Source organism: Chelonia mydas, chromosome 12 (genome assembly GCF_015237465.2).
Source record: "Chelonia mydas isolate rCheMyd1 chromosome 12, rCheMyd1.pri.v2, whole genome shotgun sequence".
Classification (NCBI taxonomy): Eukaryota; Metazoa; Chordata; order Testudines; family Cheloniidae; genus Chelonia; species Chelonia mydas.
Window position 1 is genome coordinate 7,184,516 of NC_051252.2, and position 21,828 is coordinate 7,206,343.

Below are 21,828 nucleotides of genomic sequence, written 5' to 3' on the forward strand. Positions count from 1 at the left end.
TGGGATGGGGAGGAATGCAGTGAGGGGGATGGAGGTGCGGGGGGGGTTGGGGCGGGGAGGGATGCAGTGATGAGGGATGGGGTGCAGGGGGGTTGGGACGGGAAGGAATGCAGTGAGGGGGATGTGGGTGAGGGGGGATGCAGTGAGGGGGATGGGGGTGTGGGGGGGATGGGACGGCGAGGGATGGGGTGCAGGGGGTTGGAACGGGGAGGAATGCAGTGAGAGGGATGGGACGGGGAGGGATGCAGTGAGGGGGTGGGGTGGGGGGGTTGGGACGGGGAGGGATGCAGTGAGGGGAATGGAGGTGCGGGGTGGTTGGGATGGGAAAGGATGCAGTGAGGGGGATGGGGTGGGGGAGTTGGGGCAGGGAGGGATGCAGTGAGGGGGATGGGGCAAGGGGGATGGGGCGGAAAGGATGCAGTGAGGGGGATGGGGGCGCAGCCCCATTCCCAGCACCGGGAGACGGGGATACAGACACCTCCAAGGCCTGGGGGCTGGTGATGGGGTGACAGGAGGCAGTTGGCCGCGGGGCACGCGCCCCAGCTGGAGCCCAGCCACGGGAGGAGCATGAGGAGAAGGGGGCCCCCAAAACCGGACCCCTGGGTCCTGTGTCCCCAGGGCTGTGGCCCCAGCACTGAGGGGCAACTGAACAGTTCCTCTCAATGTCTTACAGGCCCCTGAGGCCACATGACCCACCCAATTGTAACAATCCATCAGTGAGGACAAACCCGGGGCTTAAAACGATTGGTCAGCACTCTCTGTACACAGAGGGCCACAACGACACACGACACAACTGGTTCCAAAAAACTAAAGATTTAATATATGTAACGGTCACGGGTATTTTACATAAATAGAGCGGGGCCAGCGGGCCCCTGGGAGTACAGGGGCAGCTGTGCGAAGTTACTTCTTTTTCCTCAGGCGCTGGATTGCAGTTTTTACCCACTTGGCCTCTGGATCAGCACAGACTTCCCTGTTGTGGAGAGTCACAAACCTGCAATGGGGAAACATTAGGGAGCTCGGTTATTAACTGGTGAGCGAGATCGGGCAGTGTCCTACCCTGGAGTCAACTTTACAAAGGGTTGTGCAGATGTCAGGGGTGTGATTCCCAAGAAATACAATGAAAGGAAACCAGGGTCTGAATAAATCGGTTTTACCGCTTCGCTGCCAGCCTCTGCTGTCGTATTTGTGCTGCTCGTGGCATATTGCTATATTGCAGCCCGGGAGAGGTCTTTTGCCTCATGTACCTGGTGCACTAACCAGCTGTCAGCTGGCTAGCGTCTGCAGAGGACTGAAGGAGGAGAATTTCCCTGGCGGCCAGGCGGTAACATTAAAATACTTTGCATTTCCTATGGCTCCTTTTACCCGAGGATCTCAAAGCAGACTTCATGCTACCCCTGTGAAGTACTGTAGTTACAGATGGGTAAACTGAGGCAGGGAAAGGTTAAGGGACCTGCCCACAGCTAGTGCAGTGTTTCTTCATCCCAAACCAGTAGGCAATGCTTTGACAACTTCGTAGTTATAACAGTCTCTAGCTCATGCAGCACCTCCTATCCCAACACGCTTCACCCCAGACACATATGCTCCCGCCACTGGATTGCAACAGCTGAGATCAGCACACAGCGATTCAGGAAAGGAAGCAAAGCATGGTCTTAGGGGCTGAGTCTCCTCTCACAGACACTGGTGTCAATCGAGAGTAACTCCGTTGACGTCTGTGGAGTCATGTGTATGTGAAAGGAGAATCGGGTCCTTTGTGGCTGAGTGAAATTACCCAGTTGGTTTAGGCAGGCTGAACGGAATAACTCAGATTGAAGTTTGTCTGGGGTCCAGTGGTTAACACCCTTATCTTGCCAAAGCGCCACGAGATCTCCAATGACCATAACGGGTCCGCACCTCGGTTTTACTCCTCAAGACCTTCTGTCTGATCTGAAATGTCCCCCTTATCAGGAAGCCAGAATAAAGGAGAATCTATGGCTACTTATGACAATGCTGCTGCTGCTGAATTGGGCCCAGCTCTAATGAGCGTGCGCCCTTTTCGTTTACTCTGCGCTGGTTGGGTCAGGGGTGTAGCCGCTGTGCCTTTAACACCTCTGAAGAGCCTCTGGCGTCTTTGTCACACCCCCTATTGCACAGCCCTGTGTACTGGGACGGTGCCTTAAAAATAGACAAGGAGGATGGGGGGGGGAGGGGGCGATTAGGGAGTCGGCCTGGCTTGAATTCCCTGCTCTGCTTTATGTAAAGCTTTCATGTAGCTGTAATTAGTGCGCTGCTATTTAAACAGTGTCTTTACGGTAGAGGAAGGGAAGATAAGGCAAGGTGTGGTCATAGCAGATGCCTCCAGGGCTCAGTGTATAGCACAATGCATGAGGCACCCAGCGCGGCACTGCCTGGAAAGTCATGTCATTCCCATAAAGTCCCGTTTCATTCGGGTAACTAGCGAGTCCTGACCTGAGCAGTTCCACTGCTTAGCCACATGGGCAGAATGGTCATCAGCCAATCAGATCCCTCTTTTCCTCTGTCGGGTAACAATTAATCAATACCGGCCCTTGAAATTGTTCCATACATTTGCCCTTTTACAGTACAATAAAATAATTATTTGATGTACACTTGGGGCCTGATTCGCCTCTCAGTCACACCAGTGTCAAGTCGGAACGACTCTGCTGAAATTAATCAGTGTAAATGAGGAGCAACTCCACTGGAGTCATACAGCTGCAAAACCAGTGTGAGATCGGAATCAGGCTCCTCATTACTTAGTGAAGAGGGCAGTTTCCTGGCTAAGTAACCACAGTATGTGATCCTTCCCCCTCACACTTGCACAAGCTGCATGTCCCTGACACACACCTATTCTACCCTCTGTTCACCATAAAGCGAGGCCTGGCTGACTGAAGGCTACTTACACCACAGCAGGTCTCCTACACCCCGAAGAGGTCCTGTAGAAACTCCTCAGGTTAACAAAACGAATAGGTCCCTTCGTGACGCTTGCGCAGCAGGTTGTGTCTTCCAGGATACCTTGTGGAGCTTTTGGGGGAAAGGAAACCAAATGAGAAATAATTTCACACACGTTACATCTCTCTAGTGTCCCCACCTTGGTGTAGACGGAAAAGAGCCCGTACTACGAATTCCGTTCAAAGACAATAATGATGACTTGCAACTACTAGACAGAAGGAGCCCCAAAACAGCTGGTGAGGGAGTGCCAAATTCAACTTCCCGGGTAGAAGGTGTTTACCCAGCATGCTTTGCTACCCATGATGCTGAACACGCTCCTCCTTCGTCCCTACCCTGGGGGCTGCAGGAAGGGTGGCATAAGAGCCCTGTAGGCCATTACAACACCTACTGGGGAGATCTGGCCATTTTCCAGGCTCTTTGCATCACAAAGCAGACAGAATGGGCTATCGAATCTGGCCCTGGAAGTATGATGAGGCCCTCTCTCACCACGACCCCAACAGCACCTCCCCGCACTCCCCACAGCTCTTTGCTGAAAAGACCCACTGACCTGCATGGGTGCGCTGAAGGGAAAGCCCTAGAAGGAAAATCACCAGAAGAGCTGTGGTCAGGCTGTTCATGATTCTGGGAGGTTTCTCCTCGGCTGGAGAGCTCTGGCCCTGGACTGTTTCCCTGGATGGCTGGGATGAACTGACAGCCTTGGACAGAGCTGCGGAATTTAAACCTGCCCGTGAAGATGTGCAATTCACCCTTTCCCCGGAGTTTGGAGAACTCTGACTGCATTTCTGCAGAAAGCTGAATCTGGTCATTCTTAGAACCCAACCTTGTTTCCCCTTTGTCTGGAGTGAGTCATGACCACGACCATGACCGCACAGTACCAAAGTATTACAATAGTCTTATAACGGAGTCCCAGATAGTCCCCCTAGACACTAGGTCTATCTTGCTGCGATCACAAACTCCTTTTGAGCCTCACCTAGGGTTAGAGCAGACTCTGGCACTGCACAAAAATCCTCAAATTCCTCCTCAGAAGCCAAGCTACCACTCTCAACAGACAAAGGGTTGAAGCCATCGCCCTCCCGCTCCCCTCCCCTTCTCTCCCCCCTTTGCCGCTTTCCCTGCTGTCCACAGCCAAAGCAGGAGAATCAGAGCCATACTCTCTCTGGTTGCGTTATGATATTAGGCTGCTTAGACCTGGCTGAAATGTTATTACCGATTAAAACATCAGCGGGCAGCAAATTTCTGATGCCTACGATTAACAGCCCCTTAAAATCCGCCCACTCAGGGCGAACGTTAGCCAGGGGCACAATCACAGAAAATTCATCCAAAGCTAGAATATTTCAACTTTCGCCAGGAAGTCTGTCCTTTTCCCCTACCAAACTTTCCTTAACCAAAGTGACTTGCGATGCCACATCGCTCCAGCCTGTACATTCAGTACTATTCACTCCAGCACTCTTAAATTCTTCACTACCTTCCCAAGACTCAGTCCTAATATAGTTTATGAGGCCATTCTCCTCCTCTACAATTTCCTCTGGGATCACAGTGATAGCCTTGGCACTCATGGGGGGGAGGTTGTGGGTGCAGATTGTGGGGCGACCTTAAGTTTGGGGAAATTTGGTTTGATATGGCCAGGAGCCAGACAGTGAGGGCAGGCTGCCTGCCTCCCCTTAGGGCAAGGGGTTTTAAAATCCAGGCTCCCTTAAGGTTGTTTAAGAAAATTGGGATTAGGTTTATTCCTAGACCCTCCTTCTTCTTAACCTGGGAAACAAGAGGATTTCCCTTCCCTTGGGGTTTGTGCCCCCATGAGCCCTTGACTCATCAGCAATGTCTGCTGCCTCCGAAACTGGGGAAGGCTTTTGGTCACGGATGGCCACTTTTACCTCATCAGCGACTGTCCACAACAACTGTGCGTGTGCCAACAGATGGAACAGGTTTTCATCGTTACCTTCAGCACCTGCCCCCTTGTCCATTTTTTCCATAACATTACACGTCATGCACATATTTGACATGAGTGACGCTGTCAAACATTTTAAGATTTCTGTACTTCAGCTGACGGGACTCAGGGGCAATCTTAAACCTTTTCAGTACCATAGGTGCCGACTCCGTGGCAGCCCCCCTATCAGCTCCCCCCCGACACACCTCCCCCCCAGCATCTCCTGCCCGCCAGTGGGCCGCACAGACCAGCGCCTCCCCCTCCCTCCCTGTGCCTCCTGCCCACCGCAATCAGCTGTTTTGCGGCCTGCTCCTGGGGCAAAGTCTGTGAGCAAAGCTCTCGGCTCTTGATTTAAGGCTCTCTTTTTTATGGGATGTTCCCCTATTTTTGCATAATTTCTCAAGGCCTTTTGTGTCGAGACCCTCCTATGAACACACACACCCTTGCCTGGCTGCTGCCGGCTGTGGAGCAGTGACGTGCATCCCCAGGGCTTGGGGTGCAGTGGGATCCCGCCTCCTCCCACCTGTCAGCTATGCTCCCTGCTCTGGGCAAGCTCCACGCAGCAGCAAGGAAGAGCCGGAGCAGGAGCTGCCACCACCACCAGAGGAACAGGGATAGGGAGTGCGCTCAGCCACACAGTAATGGCACCTCCAGCCACTGCCTTCAGTGCTGCTCCTCTGTCGCCAGGATCTCTGGGATGCATCCAGAGGACTTCCGGGACCAGAGTCAAGCCGGGGCCATGTGCACACAGAAAAGCAATAGGGCTTGGACCCCAGGTCCCAGCTTAACATGGGCTCAGACCCGCCAGCCTGCAAGGTCCTGGGACCCTAGGTCCAATCCCTAGGTTAGCACAATTGGTGTGTGGACGCAAGGGTGGGGGGGTTAGGCTTGAGCCCGGGCTTCCATTGCTGTGTAGACATACCCTAAGACTGTCCAGTCTGCCCTACCACCCAGGCAAGCTGGACTGAGTAATAAATGGTGACACACAACAAAAGTTGTATAATATTCAGGTTGTTTCCAGTCCCAAGAGACCAGTCACTTACCCCAGATCAATGTGTACCTTAGATCTCACAGCAAAGACAATGCCTGTAGCCAATGCTGTAATAAACTAGGAAAAAGACCTGAGAATTATTTACAGGTTAAAGCAAGCAGACATGTACACACACACATGAATTTCAGTCTGAATCCTAAGAGAGACAGAGTTGTAGCGATCTGTCAATTCCAAGTGTCGTTCAGGGCAGACCCAGAAGGTAACCACTGGAGATCGCTGGCTTCAGTTTGGTGTCTCTGGCCCTGGGAGAGTTCAAACAGCAAAGAGATGGAAAATTTTCCCGTGTCTTTTATTTCCTTCTTTCAGCCTCCCAGTCCCAAGGACAACTTCCTTGCAGGTAGCATTTCCAAGGTGCAACAGGGCCTATAACCAATCCTTTGTAGTGCGATATTCCTTGATGGCCAATCTGATTTTGATAGTCCTTCTGGATGGGCAGGGGGAAACACTCTTCCCAACTGAGTTCACAAGTTCAGAGCAAACATTTTCAAAGTTATAAAGCAAACCTTACATATTGCCTTATAGCATGGAATACAGACATTACAGGTGAGATTAATCCAAGCAGCAACATGCCAGCATTTCAGAGACTCTAAACCCTAAATACATTCTTATAAGACTAATACCTGTTTTGAGCAACACCACCACATAAGTGAACTGGTCTGATTGCCAGCTATGAGTTTGTCAGTTCCTAGCTAATGCCGCAGCCTGAGCAAGAGCTGGCACCTGGCCTGCCAGGGACACACGGGAGCCTTCGTTTGTTATATGTGTGTAACGCACTTTGCACAATGGGGCCTTGATCTTTGAGTGGCACCTCTGGGTGCTACTGCAATATAAATAATAATTTACAAACCTAGGAGAGCTACGTAGCCTTTTCTTGTAATGTCCCTAAAGTCAGCCTAAAGCACCAGAGTGCATTCGTTATGAGACTCTGCTACATACAACTTAGAGTATGTTCCGTTTCTAGAAGCCTGTGACAAACGTTAGCTTGTTTCTGAAATAGCATGATTCTTGTTTGAATCCAAGCCGACATGTCGAGCCCTGGCCCTGAAGTATGTTTTAATAGGCAGAAGTTCCTTTGGAAACCACTTGCGTCGGTGTTAGAATGACCAGGGCATCAGCACCTGGGAGCAGCGAGCGTTTTATCTGGGAATTCTTGACTTGAACTCAGGAGCTAGGCATGATGGGTCTGCCACACACAAAGCGGTCAGAGATCGGGGGATGGGGAGGGTTTGATGGGTCCAATATCTTCCACCAGGAAAATAATCTCCTGTTGGATTTGATTTCATAAGAGATGAATGCTGAATTGTACTCCAGGTGTATCAAATTAGCAAGACAGCACAAGTCCCTTCTACAAAAATATCGAAACAAGTTCATGTCATTTGCTTCTTAGGATACTTGCTTGTTTGTACATGTTCCGTTTTGTGTATTTGTACTTAAACCATTAAATGACCCTGAAAATCAGAGGCCCCTTTATTGCAAAATCAGCAAGCACTCATCTCAGCACTTTTCTGCAGCTGCTTCTAGAGATGAATTTTAGAAATGTGGAACAACAGTGCACGAGCTCATCATTCGGCGAACTCCCCCCTACCCCCCATTTCTATTTGATTTAAACCAATTGACTTTTCGAGGGAAAAGGAGGGAAGAAATTCTGTGAAGGATCCCACAGAAACAGAACTGTCTTCTTTAATTCAGCACAGTTGCAACGCCTCAATCTGAGAAAGAGGCAGGAAATGAGCTACAGCTGAGATCAGTCTCTCCTCTGAGTATTGTGCAAGGCCTCTTCTAAAAGGTTTTCTAAAAGTGGGATCCTTTTTTTCAAAAGGAAATTATTTCATTTAGCCATAAATGCCTGAAAAACATCACAGATGTGCAGTGTAATTGTAGTTTCTGTGCAGAGTTACTGCCTTTAACGAATTATAATGAATCTTGAGCTGGTGAAAGGTGCCAGACAGACAGTGCTAAATACTGAGATCCTCTGTTTTCCCACAAAATGAGGACACCGCGGGAAGATTCCCCCACATGCTTCCCAGCCAATGTCCATCAAAGAGGCCACCTCACAGCTGAAGGGGAGAAGCTCAATTCCTTGTTTATGCTGAGGACATGTTCCAGGCGTCGGTGGCCAGCAACTGCTGCAGCTGCTCTAATGCAAACCCTTAGAGCAGACAAGCAAAGTGGCCAATCCCAACAGTGCAGCTACTCCCGGTTCCAAGCAGAGGTAAGCTGCACCCGTGCAAATCATAGTTTTCCAGAGCTACAAGTTTGCATCTTTGCAGCTACACCGGTGGCTGGAATCGAGGCAAATCCCCAGTGTAAACAAGGCCTTCATCTCTATGACCCTTCAAATCCTTAGAGAAACAATTGGGTGAGGTAATATCTTTTCTTGAAGCGATTCCTGCTGGTGAGACAGACAGGCTTTTGAGCCACCCATAGCTCTTCCTCAGGTCTGGGAAAGGTACTCTGAGTGTCACAGCTAAAGGTGGAACAGATTGTTTGGCGTGAGTAGTTAGCACGTATGGTAACGGACTAATCAAGGTAGAGTGGCCAGTTAATACCTCTGCAGTCATAGGATAAAAGAGGGGGTTAGTGGGTTACAGATTGTTGTAATAAACCATAAATCCACTGTCTTTGTTCAGTCCATGGTTTTCAGTGGTTTGCAAAGTTACAAATTTAAACTCCCAGGCTGGTCCTACCTTCATAGATCCAGTAACCACCCCAACCACACCAAGAAAATTGTTATCTACAGCCAGGCAAACAGATACCACGGAATATGCTCTGAGGAGAAAGTCCTGGATACACACCTTAACACACTCAAAATCACCTTCACCAAACAAGGATGTTTTATTAGAGAAGTAGATCCCATCATGGAATGGGCTACCCAAACATCCCAAGAGAACTTGCTTCAATACAGAAATAAACCCCACTCTGACCGCACACCCCGAGTTGTCACTGTGACGTTGCACTCCATGTTTTATGGAAATATGTTTATGGGGTGAATATGATGTAACTGGAATATGCTTTCTGCAAAAGGTCTCTTGTAAGGTATCATTACAAAGCTTGTAATCTACTGAATATATTCATCCTATTTGTATGAATGTATCATTCATGTATCTGAAACTAGAAATATGAAGTATAACTCTGAGGTCCTATTGTAATTATGCAAAGCGTGAGCCATTAATGGTGGTTTAGAATCCTGATGGCTCTGTTTACTTGCAAGGACAATTGGTTGTAAATGGCTCTGTTTACTTGCAAGCCTTCCTGTGTAGTGTAGCCCAGCCAGTGGGTAATGAAGAAGGAGGTCTTACAGTGACATGTGACCATGTCACCTGATATTGGAATCTATCTTAAACCTGGTGCTTTTCCATTCAGAAGGAGGGGTGGGGACCCAGAGAAACAAAGGATTCCCGGCTTGTGTCAAAGAGATAAAAGGAGGTGGAACAGGACAAAGGGGGCCAGTCATGAGAAAGCTCCTGTTTAACACCTAAGATGTCAGCTGGAACTAACGAGGCCTGTACCAGGGGAAAGGATTGGGCCCAGACTAGGAAGGAGTCTAGTCTGTGAAAGAAGCTTATCGGAATATCTCTGCGGGTGATATTACCAGTAATCAGTTTCTTAATGTACAGTATTAGGCTTAGACTTGCACGTTTTGTTTTATTTTGCTTGGTGACTTACTTTGTTCTATTACTTGAAACCACTTAAATCCTACTTTTTATATTTAATAAAATCATTTTTGTTTATTAATGAACCCAGAGTAAGTGATTAATACTCGAGGGGGGGGCAAACAGCTGTGCATATCTCTCTATCAGTGTTATAGAGGGCAGACAATTTATGAGTCAAACGGATTTATTTGGGGTTTGGCTCCCATTGGGAGCTGGGTGTCTGGGTGCTGGAGATAGGTACTTGCTGAGCTGTTTTCAGTTAAGTCTGCAGCTTTGGGGGCGTGGACCAGACCTGGGTCTGTGTTTGCAGATGGCTAGCATGTCTGGCTCAACAAGGCAGGGAAAATGGGCTCAGTCCCAAGCTGGCAGGGAAAATGGGTTCAGAGGTAATTTCAGCATGTCAGGTGACAGTACCAAGGGGTATTTGTGACCGAACCTGTCACAGTCACCTACCATCCCACACTGGAACCCACTTGGGGTATCATCAAACAACTATGACCCATACTCGATGGGGACCCCATCCTGAAAGAAATCTTTCCTGAACCCCTCTTCTGGCCTTCAAACAAACCCCCAAGCTCTCTGAGCTCATCATCAGAAGCAAGCTCCCCACAGACCAAGACACACCAACTCAAAGCAGCATCAGAGCCCCCCAGAGCAACCAAAACCAAAAAGGACTACACTCACTGATTACTTCACATTGGGCCAGAATCTCAGCTGGCATAAATTGACATATTTCCATTGACTTCACTGAGACCTCAGGCAGCCCTTTGTATGCAGCACCTTTTGCCCTTCTCCAGGGGGCCAGTGAATTGGGAAGGCCCCTAGTCAGAAGAGGATTGCCTCCCTAGATGAGGGGTTTTCCATGTAGATTCGTGAAGGGATTATGGGAAAACCCCTGTGGGACTGGAAGCTCAGCACTCCCCACAAAACTACCCTTTTCAGTGCCAGAAATCTCCACTCGCCAGGACACGCTCTCCATGCAGCCCACGTTCTGCTAAGCCCCCTCTGTGATCCCAGCATACAGTCCCTGTTGGGACAGGGGTATGGACGGGCAGACATACACACACACACACGCACAATGTATCCCATGAATTAAAATTACATTTCATACATGGAATAGTCCCTACGCTGCTGCTGATCTCAATAAATGAGCAGACACCATTCTATTCCTTGGGAAAATGAAACTAGAGACTGACGCTGTAAAAACAGATTCCTGTTTCATAAGGCTGGACAGCAGATCCTCTTTGCTGCTCTGGCTAATGGTGCCATCATGTGGCCAGTTCTGTTTACTAATGGAAAGCTTCCATATATTAAACATTTTTTCTGTGTAATTCACCCTTTCTCTCTGTGCTATAGTATTCGCCAAAGCTTTGCCCAGATCTTTGCTACTGAGGAATGGACCCCAAACACACTCTGTTAACCTGAAACTGGAAAACTGGCAACATAATGTCGCTGGCACAGAAATCCTAAATTCCAAGCTACCCAAATCAGCCTCAGACATCCCTAAAATCCTCTACCCAGTGTGGGAATTCCCAGTCACTCTGCCAACTCCTGGAAGCCTTCGTTACCCAAGGAAAAACCTGTTCATATACGTTTCTGTTCTGGGAAAACTGTCACTGATTTCTCCTGATGGATGACATAGCAAAAAGAGATGATAACAAGTCCATGGAGCTTGAGACATTTGCAGAGATGACTCCACTTGACTTCCAGTGTGGTCATGTGAATTATGCTGGATGGAGTAAATGTAGATATGTAAATATAGCAGAAGCCAGACCTCTGGAGGAGGAGGAGAAGCCAGCAATATATCATGCCCTAGCTGATAGTCAGGGAGCAGTCTACCAGACTGCCAGACCTTTCATGGTATACGGATGACAAAACAGATGTGTGGCATACAGCCGTCAGCCGCAAAGCAGCTACCACAAAGTGCATGGCTGCAGATGAAACTGGGATTATAAAAATGGTGACTGAAGGAATGACAAATGCTTTTTGCACGGCAACTGGAACAAGGCCAGACAACAGCCAGCCGTTTATGAATATTGCAGTGTCTACTGGGGCCTCACCTGAAACTGAGGCAAGTTTGTGCATGATAAGAGAGAATGGAACACAAGAAATCAAGCACTTTGGAACCGGTAGACTGCAAAGGGGTGAGATAGACAGCTTTGATCCCATGAAGGGCATAATCTCAAATCCATAAGCACCATCTCCATGGGTGCTCCAGGGCTGGGGCACCCATGGGAAAAAAATAGTGGGTGCTCAGCACCCCCATGGATCAGCTCCTTCCCCTTCCCCCCAGCCCCTCCCGCCCACCACAATCAGCTGTTCAGCAGTGTGCAGGAGGCGCTGGGGGCAAGGGGGAGTATTGGGGGAAGGAAGAGGTGGGATGGGGACGGGAAGAGGCAGGGTGGGGGCGGAGCAGGGTTGGGAAGGAGCTCGGGGTTTGGGGGGAAGGGGTGGAGCAGGGAAGATGTGAGAGATTCCAGAGGACGGGAAGAGAGCAAATATAATGCCCATCTATAAAAAGGGACTTGTCAAGAACAAGTCGTGTCAAACCAACTGGATAGCTTTCTTTGACAGGGTAACAAGCCTTGTGGATAGGGGGGAAACGGTAGACGTGGTATATCTTGACTTTAGTAAGGCTTTTGATACTGTCTTGCATGACCTTCTCATAAACAAACTAGGGAAATGCAATCTAGATGGAGCTACAATAAGGTGGATGCAGAACTGGTTGGAAAACCGTTCCCAGGGAGTAGTTATCAGTGGCTCACAATCATGCTGGAAGGGCATAACGAGTGGGGTCCCGCAGGGATCGGTTCTGGGTCCAGTTCTGTTCAATATCTTCATCAATGATTTCGATAATGGTATAGAAAGTACACTGCGGATGATACCAAGCTGGGAGGGGTTGCAAGTGCTCTGTCCAGTTCTGGGTGCCACATTTCAGGAAAGATGTGGACAAATTGGAGAGTCCAGAAAGAGCAACAAAAATGAATAAAGGTCTAGAAAACATGACCTCTGAGGGAAGAGTGAAAAAATTGGGTTTGTTTAGTCTGGAAAAGAGAAGACTGAGGGGGGACATGATAACAGTTTTCAATTACGTAAAAGGTTGTTACGAGAAGGAAGGAGAAAAAAATTCTTAACCTCTGAGGATAGTACAAGAAGCAATGGGCTTAAATTGCAGCAAGGGAGGTTTAGGTTGGACATTAGAAAAAACTTCCTAACTGTCAGGGTGGTTAAGCACTGGAATAAATTGCCTAGGGAGGTTGTGGATTCTCCATCATTGGACGTCTTTAAGAGCAGGTTAAACAAACACATGTCAGGAATGATCTAGAGAATACTTAGTCCTGCCATGAGTGCAGGGGACTTGTCAAGGTTTCTTCCCCACTCTGAACTCTAGGGTACAGATGTGGGGACCTGCATGAAAACCTCCTAAGCTTATTTTTACCAGCTTAGGTTAAAACTTCCCCAAGATACAAACTATTTTACCTTTTGCCCTTGGACTTTATCGCTGCCACCACCAAACGTCTAACAGATATATAACCGGGAAAGAGCCTGTTTGGAAACGTCTTTCCCCCCAAAATCCTCCCAAGCCCTACACCCCCTTTCCTGGGGAAGGTTTGATAAAAATCCTCACCAATTTGCATAGGTGAACACAGACCCAAACCCTTGGATCTTAAGAACAATGAAAAAACAATCAGATTCTTAAAAGAATTTTAATAGAAGAAAAAGTAAAAGAATCATCTCTGTAAAATCAGGATGGTAAATACCTTACAGGGTAATTAGATTCAAAACATAGAGAATCCCTTTAGGCAAAACCTTAAGTTACAAAAAGACACAAAAACAGGAATCTACATTCCATTCAGCACAGCTTATTTTATCAGCCATTTAAAGAAAACAGAATCTAACGCATCTCTAGCTAGATTACTTACTAAGTTCTAAGACTCCATTCCTGTTCTGTTCCCAGCAAAAGCATCACACAGACAGAGAGAGAGACTTTGTTTCTCCCTCCCCCCAGCTTTTGAAAGTATTTTAACCCTTTACAGGTGAACGTGTTTTTCCTCTGGCCAGGAGGGATTTTAAAGGTGTTTACCCTTCCCTTTATATTTATGACAGGACTGGACTAGATGACCTCTCGAGGTCTCTTCCAGTCCTATGATTGCACAGATGCTCCTCAGTGACTGGATTGTGAAGTGTGAACAGAGATTGTCCCCTGGTTGTGAAGAGCACTGTGCTGGTGGGTTTCATGACATCACACGATCAGTCAAAGTAGCGCTTGGCAGCCATTCTGCAATAGCAAGGCAGCAGATCACAAGGAAGCAGATTCACACGTTCTTGCATGTTGCTCATGCAAAGCAAGCCCTTAGTGTAAACAGGGTGCTCATATGGACTTTGGCCTCAGCTGCTGCATCGAGGTGCCCAAGATACTGCTCTATCTGTGGGGTAGATCAATGTTATTTCAAACCAGGTGTTGGCCAAAAGAAGAGAGTCAGTCCTGTGCACAGAGGGGCTATGAAGCTGGGAACAGACAGGTGTCTTATGCTGCCAAACATTCATGCTCTCGGTGGGTGTGACTCTACTTCCGCTTGCAGTGGCATGGGGGAAAAGAGATGGCTGAAGACAGCACCAGAGCAGTGGGTGGAGGAGTTTAAAGCACTGCTCCCCCCGAGCAGCGGGAGTGGGGGGCGGGAAGGAGAGCTCTGGAATGCCCCTCACACCCCACCGCAATGCCCAATCCCAAGGCTCTGTGTCTAGGGCATGCACTGAGACTGCTTGTTCTCAACTCCCCACCTCGGGCTTGGATGTGAGGCTGTGGCCTGCATTAATGCGGTCTGTTCTGCATTCCCCACCTTGACGTCACTACCTGTGACATTCACAAAGCAAGCCCATTCTCAGCTCCCTCACAGTCACTGGGCTATTCGCCTGTAATATGGACCAGGCATCCCTTGTCTCAGCAGCGTGGCACAAGTCCACAAAGGGGTGACAATACTCAGCGGCGCCATCCCTAACTTTCAGCTGCCTCGAGACATCTAAACACCCCAATGAGGGTTCCCCAAGCCTGCATCAGGCACTGAGGCTCCTTTGTCAAGGCATGGGGAGAGAGAGGCACCAGAGAATGGGATCCACGAGAGCCAGCAGGGAACCGCCTGTGCCAGCCACTGGGAGATGCCAACAAGAGGGGTTGTGCTAAGCCCTGCCCCTTTCACGGAGTTCGGTGCCTGTCTCGGATTGCGATCCACAGCCAGGAACCCCGAAATCGTTTATTGTGCAATTGTCAGGTACCTGCCTAATGCCTGCAGAACAGCCTAGGGGAGAGGGGGAAGGAGGCAGAGGCCTCTGTCTTGTGTTACGTTTACCCAGTGGTTGGGGTACCCACTCACTGTGCTTCACCCCTCACACACACCCTGATAAGAAGGGATTTGAATAGGGCTCTCCCGATGCCCAGGTGAGTGCCCTTCTCCTTGGGCATGGGCATCCCTCAGCTGTGCCTCCTGAAGCTGTTCCACCTGAATTAAATATTATTTGGGCCTTGTTCAAATCTCCCCCCTGCCTGTCAGGAAGCGGTTTGAACAGGGATTTCCTCTCTCCCAGGTGGCTGTCCTCCGAGATGGGACATCCCCTCTTGCTCTCCGGAGGCCGTTGCCTTCTTGGGACAGAGAGGGGATCTGGAGAGGGATCACCCACCTCTGACCCTCCCTGGGAGCAGGGAGACCCCTGTTCAAACCCCTTTACAAAGGAGGGGTTTGAACTGGGGTATCCCACCACCTGGTTGACCATCTGAACCAGTGGGGACACAATACCCATTCACGTTTTCTTTGGCCCCGATCCATATTTAATTAAAAGTGCAACAGCCCCTCACAGAACAGCCCATTGTTGAGTGGCATGGGCACTCACCTTAGGGCAGGGACAGCTCCAGCTTCTTCCCGGTGTCGGGGCTGAAGTGGGCAGACACAAAATTGAGGGTGGGGGCTGCGCTAGCCATCTTGTGGGCACACCTACGGAGTTATTTTTTTAACAATACGCATTTAAACGTGTGTTTTATCTCTGTTATCCTCAAAAGGAGAATGAAAATATATACAGACAGATCGGTTTTAAACTCCGTCTCTTGCAGCTCACTGGGGCAACATTTATTCACAGAAAATCAATAGGGAAAAAAGCTAAGCCAATTCATACATACATACATACATACCAATAAGCAAATGCAAACTTCTAGGCAAAAATTACTAGTTAAATAATATCAGTAGCTAATTACTTTAAATCAGAGACTGTACAGTATTATATTTTTAAATTAGTCATTTTCACATGCAGAGAAAACAAAACACACAGACTATTTAACGCAAAATAAACAACTGACCAAAACTAAGTACGCCGTTTTTCCCCAGACAATCAGGCCCATGTTTCCACTCCACTCAAATCAAAACCCAATCAGTATTTCTCAGACTTAACAAAACACTGCTATTTTGAGTACATAGTTGCATTATCAGCTGTATTTAGAAGCTTTCTGCCAGTTTTGGTCAACATTAAATTGTGTTTCTATGAGTCATGGCCCTTTGGGGAAGTTTATTTGTTTTTCCAGCTTGGATGCCAGATAACATTTAAACATTACATGATATGAAAAAAAACTGCACCAATTCCAGCAGCTACATCCATCCAGATATGCAATGAAATTTTTCTAGCTTGCGGGTTACCCTAACTCAGTGGTTCCCAAACTTTAACAACCTGTGAACCCCTTTCACTAAAATGTCAAGTCTCGCGAACCCCCTCCTAAAAATGAAGGAATATTTCCAGGATTTTCTCCTTTACCTGAACATAAAATAAAAGCAGTGATCTTGGAAATATAAAATTTGTTTTTATGACATGCTTATTACACACTATTTATTATTATTATTTATCATTACAGTATTTTTATTACATTATGAAACTGGCAACACTCTTCCAAAATCTCACTTTCGTAGCTTGTATCACTTTGAATAAGCCTGTTATAAGACAAGGCTCCTATGTTTCCTCAAGGAATATCAGATGTGAAACAGCATGAAGGTATTTAAGAAGCCAACTCAAAAAGATCCTCCTGCACAAGCATTCAGGTCTTGAGCAGTCCAAGCAAACAATGCACGTTACAACAAAGCTTAAACTTGTTCTTCATAATAATTTTGAAAACAACACTAGCTGCCTATTTAATTTTAAAAACAGCAAAAAATATCCACCTCCCTTTCCATTTCTTATACGGAGTCTTGAAGTTTAAATCTCCTCAGTGTGATAGATATGCTTGCTTTGATCTGCTTAGCTCTTGGAAGTCCAGAGGCTCCGGGCTGCTGGCCCATGCTGCCTGGGGTCCCGAGGGACAGCTCTGTCCACCATTAGAGAATTTTTTCCCCCCGAGAACCTCCTGTAACATTTCATGGACCCCAGCCCTGAAGCACCCACGGAGATGGTGCTTATGGATTTGACATTATGCCCTTCATGGGATCAAAGTGGTCTATCTCACCCCTTTGCAGCCTGCCGGTTCCAAACTGCTTGATTTCTTGTGTTCCATTCTTTCTTATCATGCACAAAGTTGCCTCAGTTTCAGGTGAGGCCCCAGTAGACACTGCAATGTTCATAAACGGCTGGCTGTTCTCTGGCCTCGTTCCAGTTGCCGTGCTAAAAGGATTCGTCATTCCTTCAGTCACCATTTTTATAATTCCAGTTTCATCTGAAGCCATGCACTTTGTGGTAGCTGCTTTGCGGAGCTTTGTGGCTGACGGCCACACATCTGTTTTGTTATCCATACACCAGCAAAGGTCTGGCAGTCTGGTAGACTGCTCCCTGACTATCAGCCAAGGCAAGGGTCGGCAACCTTGGAGAAGTGGTGTGCCAAGTCTTCATTAATTTAAGGTTTCGCATGCCAGTAATAAATTTTACATTTACAGGGGCCCCCTGATGGAACCCCAGACTGGCAGTGGGCTGAGCGGGCTGGTGGCCAGGACCCCAGCTGGCAGGGGGCTGGGCGGCTGGAACCCCAGACCAGCAGCGAGGTGAGCGGGGCCGGCAGCTGGTATCCCAGGCTGGCAGCAGGCTGAGCAGGGCCAATGGCCAGGACCCTGGCTGGCAAGGGGCCGGTGGCCGGAACTCCAGACCGTCAGCGGGCTGAGCGGGGCTGGAGGACAGAACCCCAGACCAGCGGCGGGCTGAGTGGGGCTGGCGGCCGGGACCCCAGCTGGCAGCAGGGTGTCAGTAAAAATCAGCTCGCGTGCTGCCTTTGGTACGCGTGCCGCAGGTTGCTGATCCCTGAGCTAGGGCATGATATATAGCTGGCTTCTCCTCCTCCAGAGGTCTGGCTTCTGCTATATTTACACATCTACATTTACTCCATCCAGCATAATTCACATGACGACACTGGAAGTCAAGTGGAGTCATCTCTGCAAATGTCTCAAGCTCCATGGACTTATCATCTCTTTTTGCTATGTCATCCACCAGGAGTTGGGAGAAATCAGTGACAGAGTTTTCCCAGAACAGAAAGGTATCTGAACAGGTTTTTCCTTGGGTAACGAAGGCATCCAGGAGCTGGTGGCGTGACTGGGTGCCGTTCAGTGCATACTGTGCTTCCAGTCTGTTTTCTCTGTATGCCTTTTCTGCATCTTCACACGCTTCAATGCATGGTCAAGCTTTCTCCAAGATGCTTCTCGTCACATCTGGGAGAACATCCTTGTTCATGGAATTGCCAAGTGCCATCCACTTCAAGTGATTCATTGTCTCATTCATCAGTTTGTGGATTCTAACACCACAGATACATGCTTTTCCTCTTAGAGCATGGCTGATGACAGAAGCACCATAGATGTTGGCTTCCACACAGATGTCTTCCAACCCACTTTCCTGCATCACACTGCCTCTATCACCCATGGCATTTGCTGCACAATACATGCCTCCCATCTCAAGGTGGTCATTGTCAAATTCATTTTGATTCCTCCATTTCATCAACTGTGCTTTGCAGTAAATTGCTTCATCATACACAACATTGGACCAGTCTTGGCCCAAAAAGTGGAACATATCGTGAAAATATTTCACCCTGGTCTACACCGTATTAACATCAGTTGTCAGTGAGGGAATCACTGGAGAGTAGCCAATATTAATAAAATGTCAAAGAGCAGACGGAAAAACTTTTCTCATATCAGTCCTTTCTACAGATAATGACAAATATCTGGATGGATTACATAGTACAAACAAATTCATACTGTCGTGTGACTGCAGACTTTTGCTTTAACCGAAGACAAAAAGGTAAACGAAAATGCATAAAATATATCACCTGGGGCTAAATATTTCCCCAAACACTACTCTTTTGAGTACATAGTTGCATTATCAATAATATTTAGAAGCTTTTTGCCAGTTTTGGTCCAAATTAAATTATGTGTTTAGGAGTTATGGTCATTTTTGTAATTATGATTTTTTTCAGATTGGATGCCTGATGTTTAAACACTATGTGATACAGAAAAAGGGCTTCCAGCATCTCCATCCACCAGATATGTGCCTAACATGTGAGATCAATGACATTTTTCTAGCTGATGGGTTTCCCCTTAGTGCCCAGAATGGGTTGGGGCTGGTACTCTATTCTAGAGATGAGCCCAGGGCAGATTCAACCTTCTCCTATGTATTCAGGAGTGTTCAGAACAAGGGATTTGGTTCGGACCATTATAGATACATACAGAAGCAAGCTACGATGATCAGATCTAGGACTGAGCCTCTCTGGAGTTCAGGGATGTTTGGATCTGAGTATTGAGTTTGAGGGGGTCAGTCCTCGTTTCAGTTTTGGTTTGGGCCCAGGCTGAATTCCCCCGAGGCTAGCTGCGAGGCTGTCAAGCTGTTTGCCGTGACTCAAGCATGAGAAGCAACCTCAGAGCAGACTGTTAGGAAGCAGGGCACCTACCCCAAATGGCTGTGAGATCTATGCTTAGATTTCACCCACCAATTAGCAAATGTAAGTTCTTCCAGCACTAAAACAGCCGTAACATGGAGTCACAGTCAGTCTCCTTGGGTGTTCCAATCTGTCTCTCCACCCAGTGAGCCTGCCTTTATGATAGATGGTTGCTTAAACCAAGAATCACAGCAATATTCAGCTTACTCCCAGTCCCAAAGGACCAGCCACCTATGCCAGGTCAATTGCACATCAAATGTCACACCCAAAGAGAATGCTTGTAGCCAAACCTACAGTAAACTATGTACAGATTTATTAAATACTATGAAAAGGAAACAAGAGAGCTGAAGGAAGTAAACATACACGCACAAATGAGTTCTGATCTTCAGTTTCAAAAGGTAATAGAAGCTTTAATAAGCAAGTTCTGTATGTCCTTTAGGGCTACCCCAGGCTAAATAGCTGAGGACTCTTGCTTCTGCCTAGAAAACCTTGTCTGCCCTCCCCTCCCCCCTGAGTCCAAGCACCATAGAGAGACAGTTTCTTCTTGTTAGGGGTTTTTTAATCCCCACCCCATCCCCAGAGCTGCAAATTCAGCTGACAGGAGGAATCCACTTGCACGACTCATCTTCATGAGGGAGAAGGGGGAATAGCAGAACAACGGTCTTTTGTCCTCTTTTATGTCCCACAAATAGCCCATCTGGTGTTAAAAGACATTTCCTGTGGGGCAGGACCTAACACCTTTGGTTGGAGACCAGCACTTCACACTAGTCAGTGTCTCTCTCCTGTCTGGTGATTTACATGGTCACACGGGCTCACAGTACAAATGCTCAAATCCCTTACAGGGTGGGACACATGCAGGTAGCAACTCCCATGTGTTCAACAGAGTCTAAACCCTAAATACGTTCTTCTAACTCTAATACCCATTTTAACGATACTAGCATACAAGGGAACTGGACTGGTTCCAGCTGAGTGTTGGTCAATGTTCCGTTAAGTCATGAGGACCTTGGCACGAACTGGCACCTGGTCTGCCAGCGTCACAAGGGGCATTCGGCTCCCATTAGTAGTACTGGGGGGATGTGTGCAGCTTAGTTGGCAGGCTACCTTTGAATGCTCAGAAAGGAAGGAAGGCAGGGTGTGGACATGAGAATGGGTTCCATGCTCTGCGGAAATAAGGGGGTGGCCATGGAGAGTCACTGAGTCTGGTTATCCCCCCGCTTTTAAGAGAGGAAAGTCCCAGTTACACTCATGCTTTCAAACTCTGTCTCCCCAGTAATATTTAGAAGGCGTTGTTCCTTGTTAAGCCTTGTTCCTTGAAAACTGCAGCCGGACCCTCATCTCTCATGAATTGACATAGTTCAGGTAAAATAATTGGATATGTACACCAGCTGAGAAGCGTGTTTGAATTGCTCACATGGGGACACCCAGGAGGACTGTGAGAGATTCCCGCCGACAAAAATCTTCGGGAAATTCCCACAAACCGGATAGGGGATTTTTAGGGATGTCTGAGGCTGAGTGTGTTTGGGGTCCATTCCTCAGTAGCAGAGATCTGGGCAAAGCTTTGGCCAATACTGTAGATTACTGGTCTGTAATTCCCTGGGTTGATCTTATTTCCCTTTTTATAGATGGGCACTATATTTGCTCTCTTCCCGTCCTCTGGAATCTCGCGCGTCTTCCATGACTTTTCAAAGATAATCGCTAATGGTTCAGATAGCTCCTCAGTCAGCTCCTTGAGTATTCTAGGATGCATTTCATCAGGCCCTGGTGTTAGATTTATTAGATTAGATTAACAATGTTAGATTTATTGTTTGGATTTGCTATCATCTCCAAGCATTGCTTTGGTAATGGTGTTAACGCAGTGGGATTTCAACTTCTTACAGTGGGGCATTCCCTCTCACCTCTTTCTCACCAGATCTGGTTGCTTCTTCATTTGCATAATTACCACCAGCAAGAGAAGTGTATTGACATTTTAGTCCAAGGATAATGTTCAGCAGCTGATCAGACAGTTCCCCACTTGGCAGTATCAGTGCATGCTATCGGTAGAAGCATCATGAGGTCAATGATAGTTGATGGTGGCTGGTGCTACCTCATGAATAGGACTCCTCTTTAAATCTGGCTGGTAGAATAAGCTAACCATGTGCTGACTTCCCCTCTCAGCCTTGCTATTGGGAGCATACATATATTACTACACCCAAGGAACTGATCGGCAATGGCCAAAAGTGGGCTTGGGTTTGCGAAAATCCCCATCATGGATTTTATAAAACCAGATCCAGGACGGATTTGGATCCAGGTCTCATTTTATCTGAACCCCCAAAGTGTGTGAGGATGGTGGCATTTCAGGTAAGACGTTCCAGTCCTGGGCCCTCTTAGCAAATGA

General features: G+C 47.8%; 1 protein-coding gene across 7 annotated transcripts in view; it reads right to left on the bottom strand.

The window, feature by feature from the left end:
- Nucleotides 1-797: 797 nt before the first annotated feature.
- Nucleotides 798-21,828, bottom strand: part of LOC114022071 (C-C motif chemokine 22) — a 31,395-nt gene continuing 10,364 nt past the window's right edge. The window contains exons 1-4 of one of the 7 annotated variants that reach the window (XM_027832763.2): nucleotides 5,914-5,978; nucleotides 3,491-3,649; nucleotides 2,895-3,015; nucleotides 798-991 (exon numbers count right to left, since the gene is read on the bottom strand). In XM_027832763.2, coding sequence (XP_027688564.1) covers nucleotides 901-991; nucleotides 2,895-3,015; nucleotides 3,491-3,560 — 282 coding nt within the window. In that variant the 5' untranslated portion in view covers nucleotides 3,561-3,649; nucleotides 5,914-5,978 and the 3' untranslated portion in view covers nucleotides 798-900. The other 6 variants (XM_043526325.1, XM_027832762.3, XM_037877841.2 and 3 more) reach the window with 6 other exon arrangements.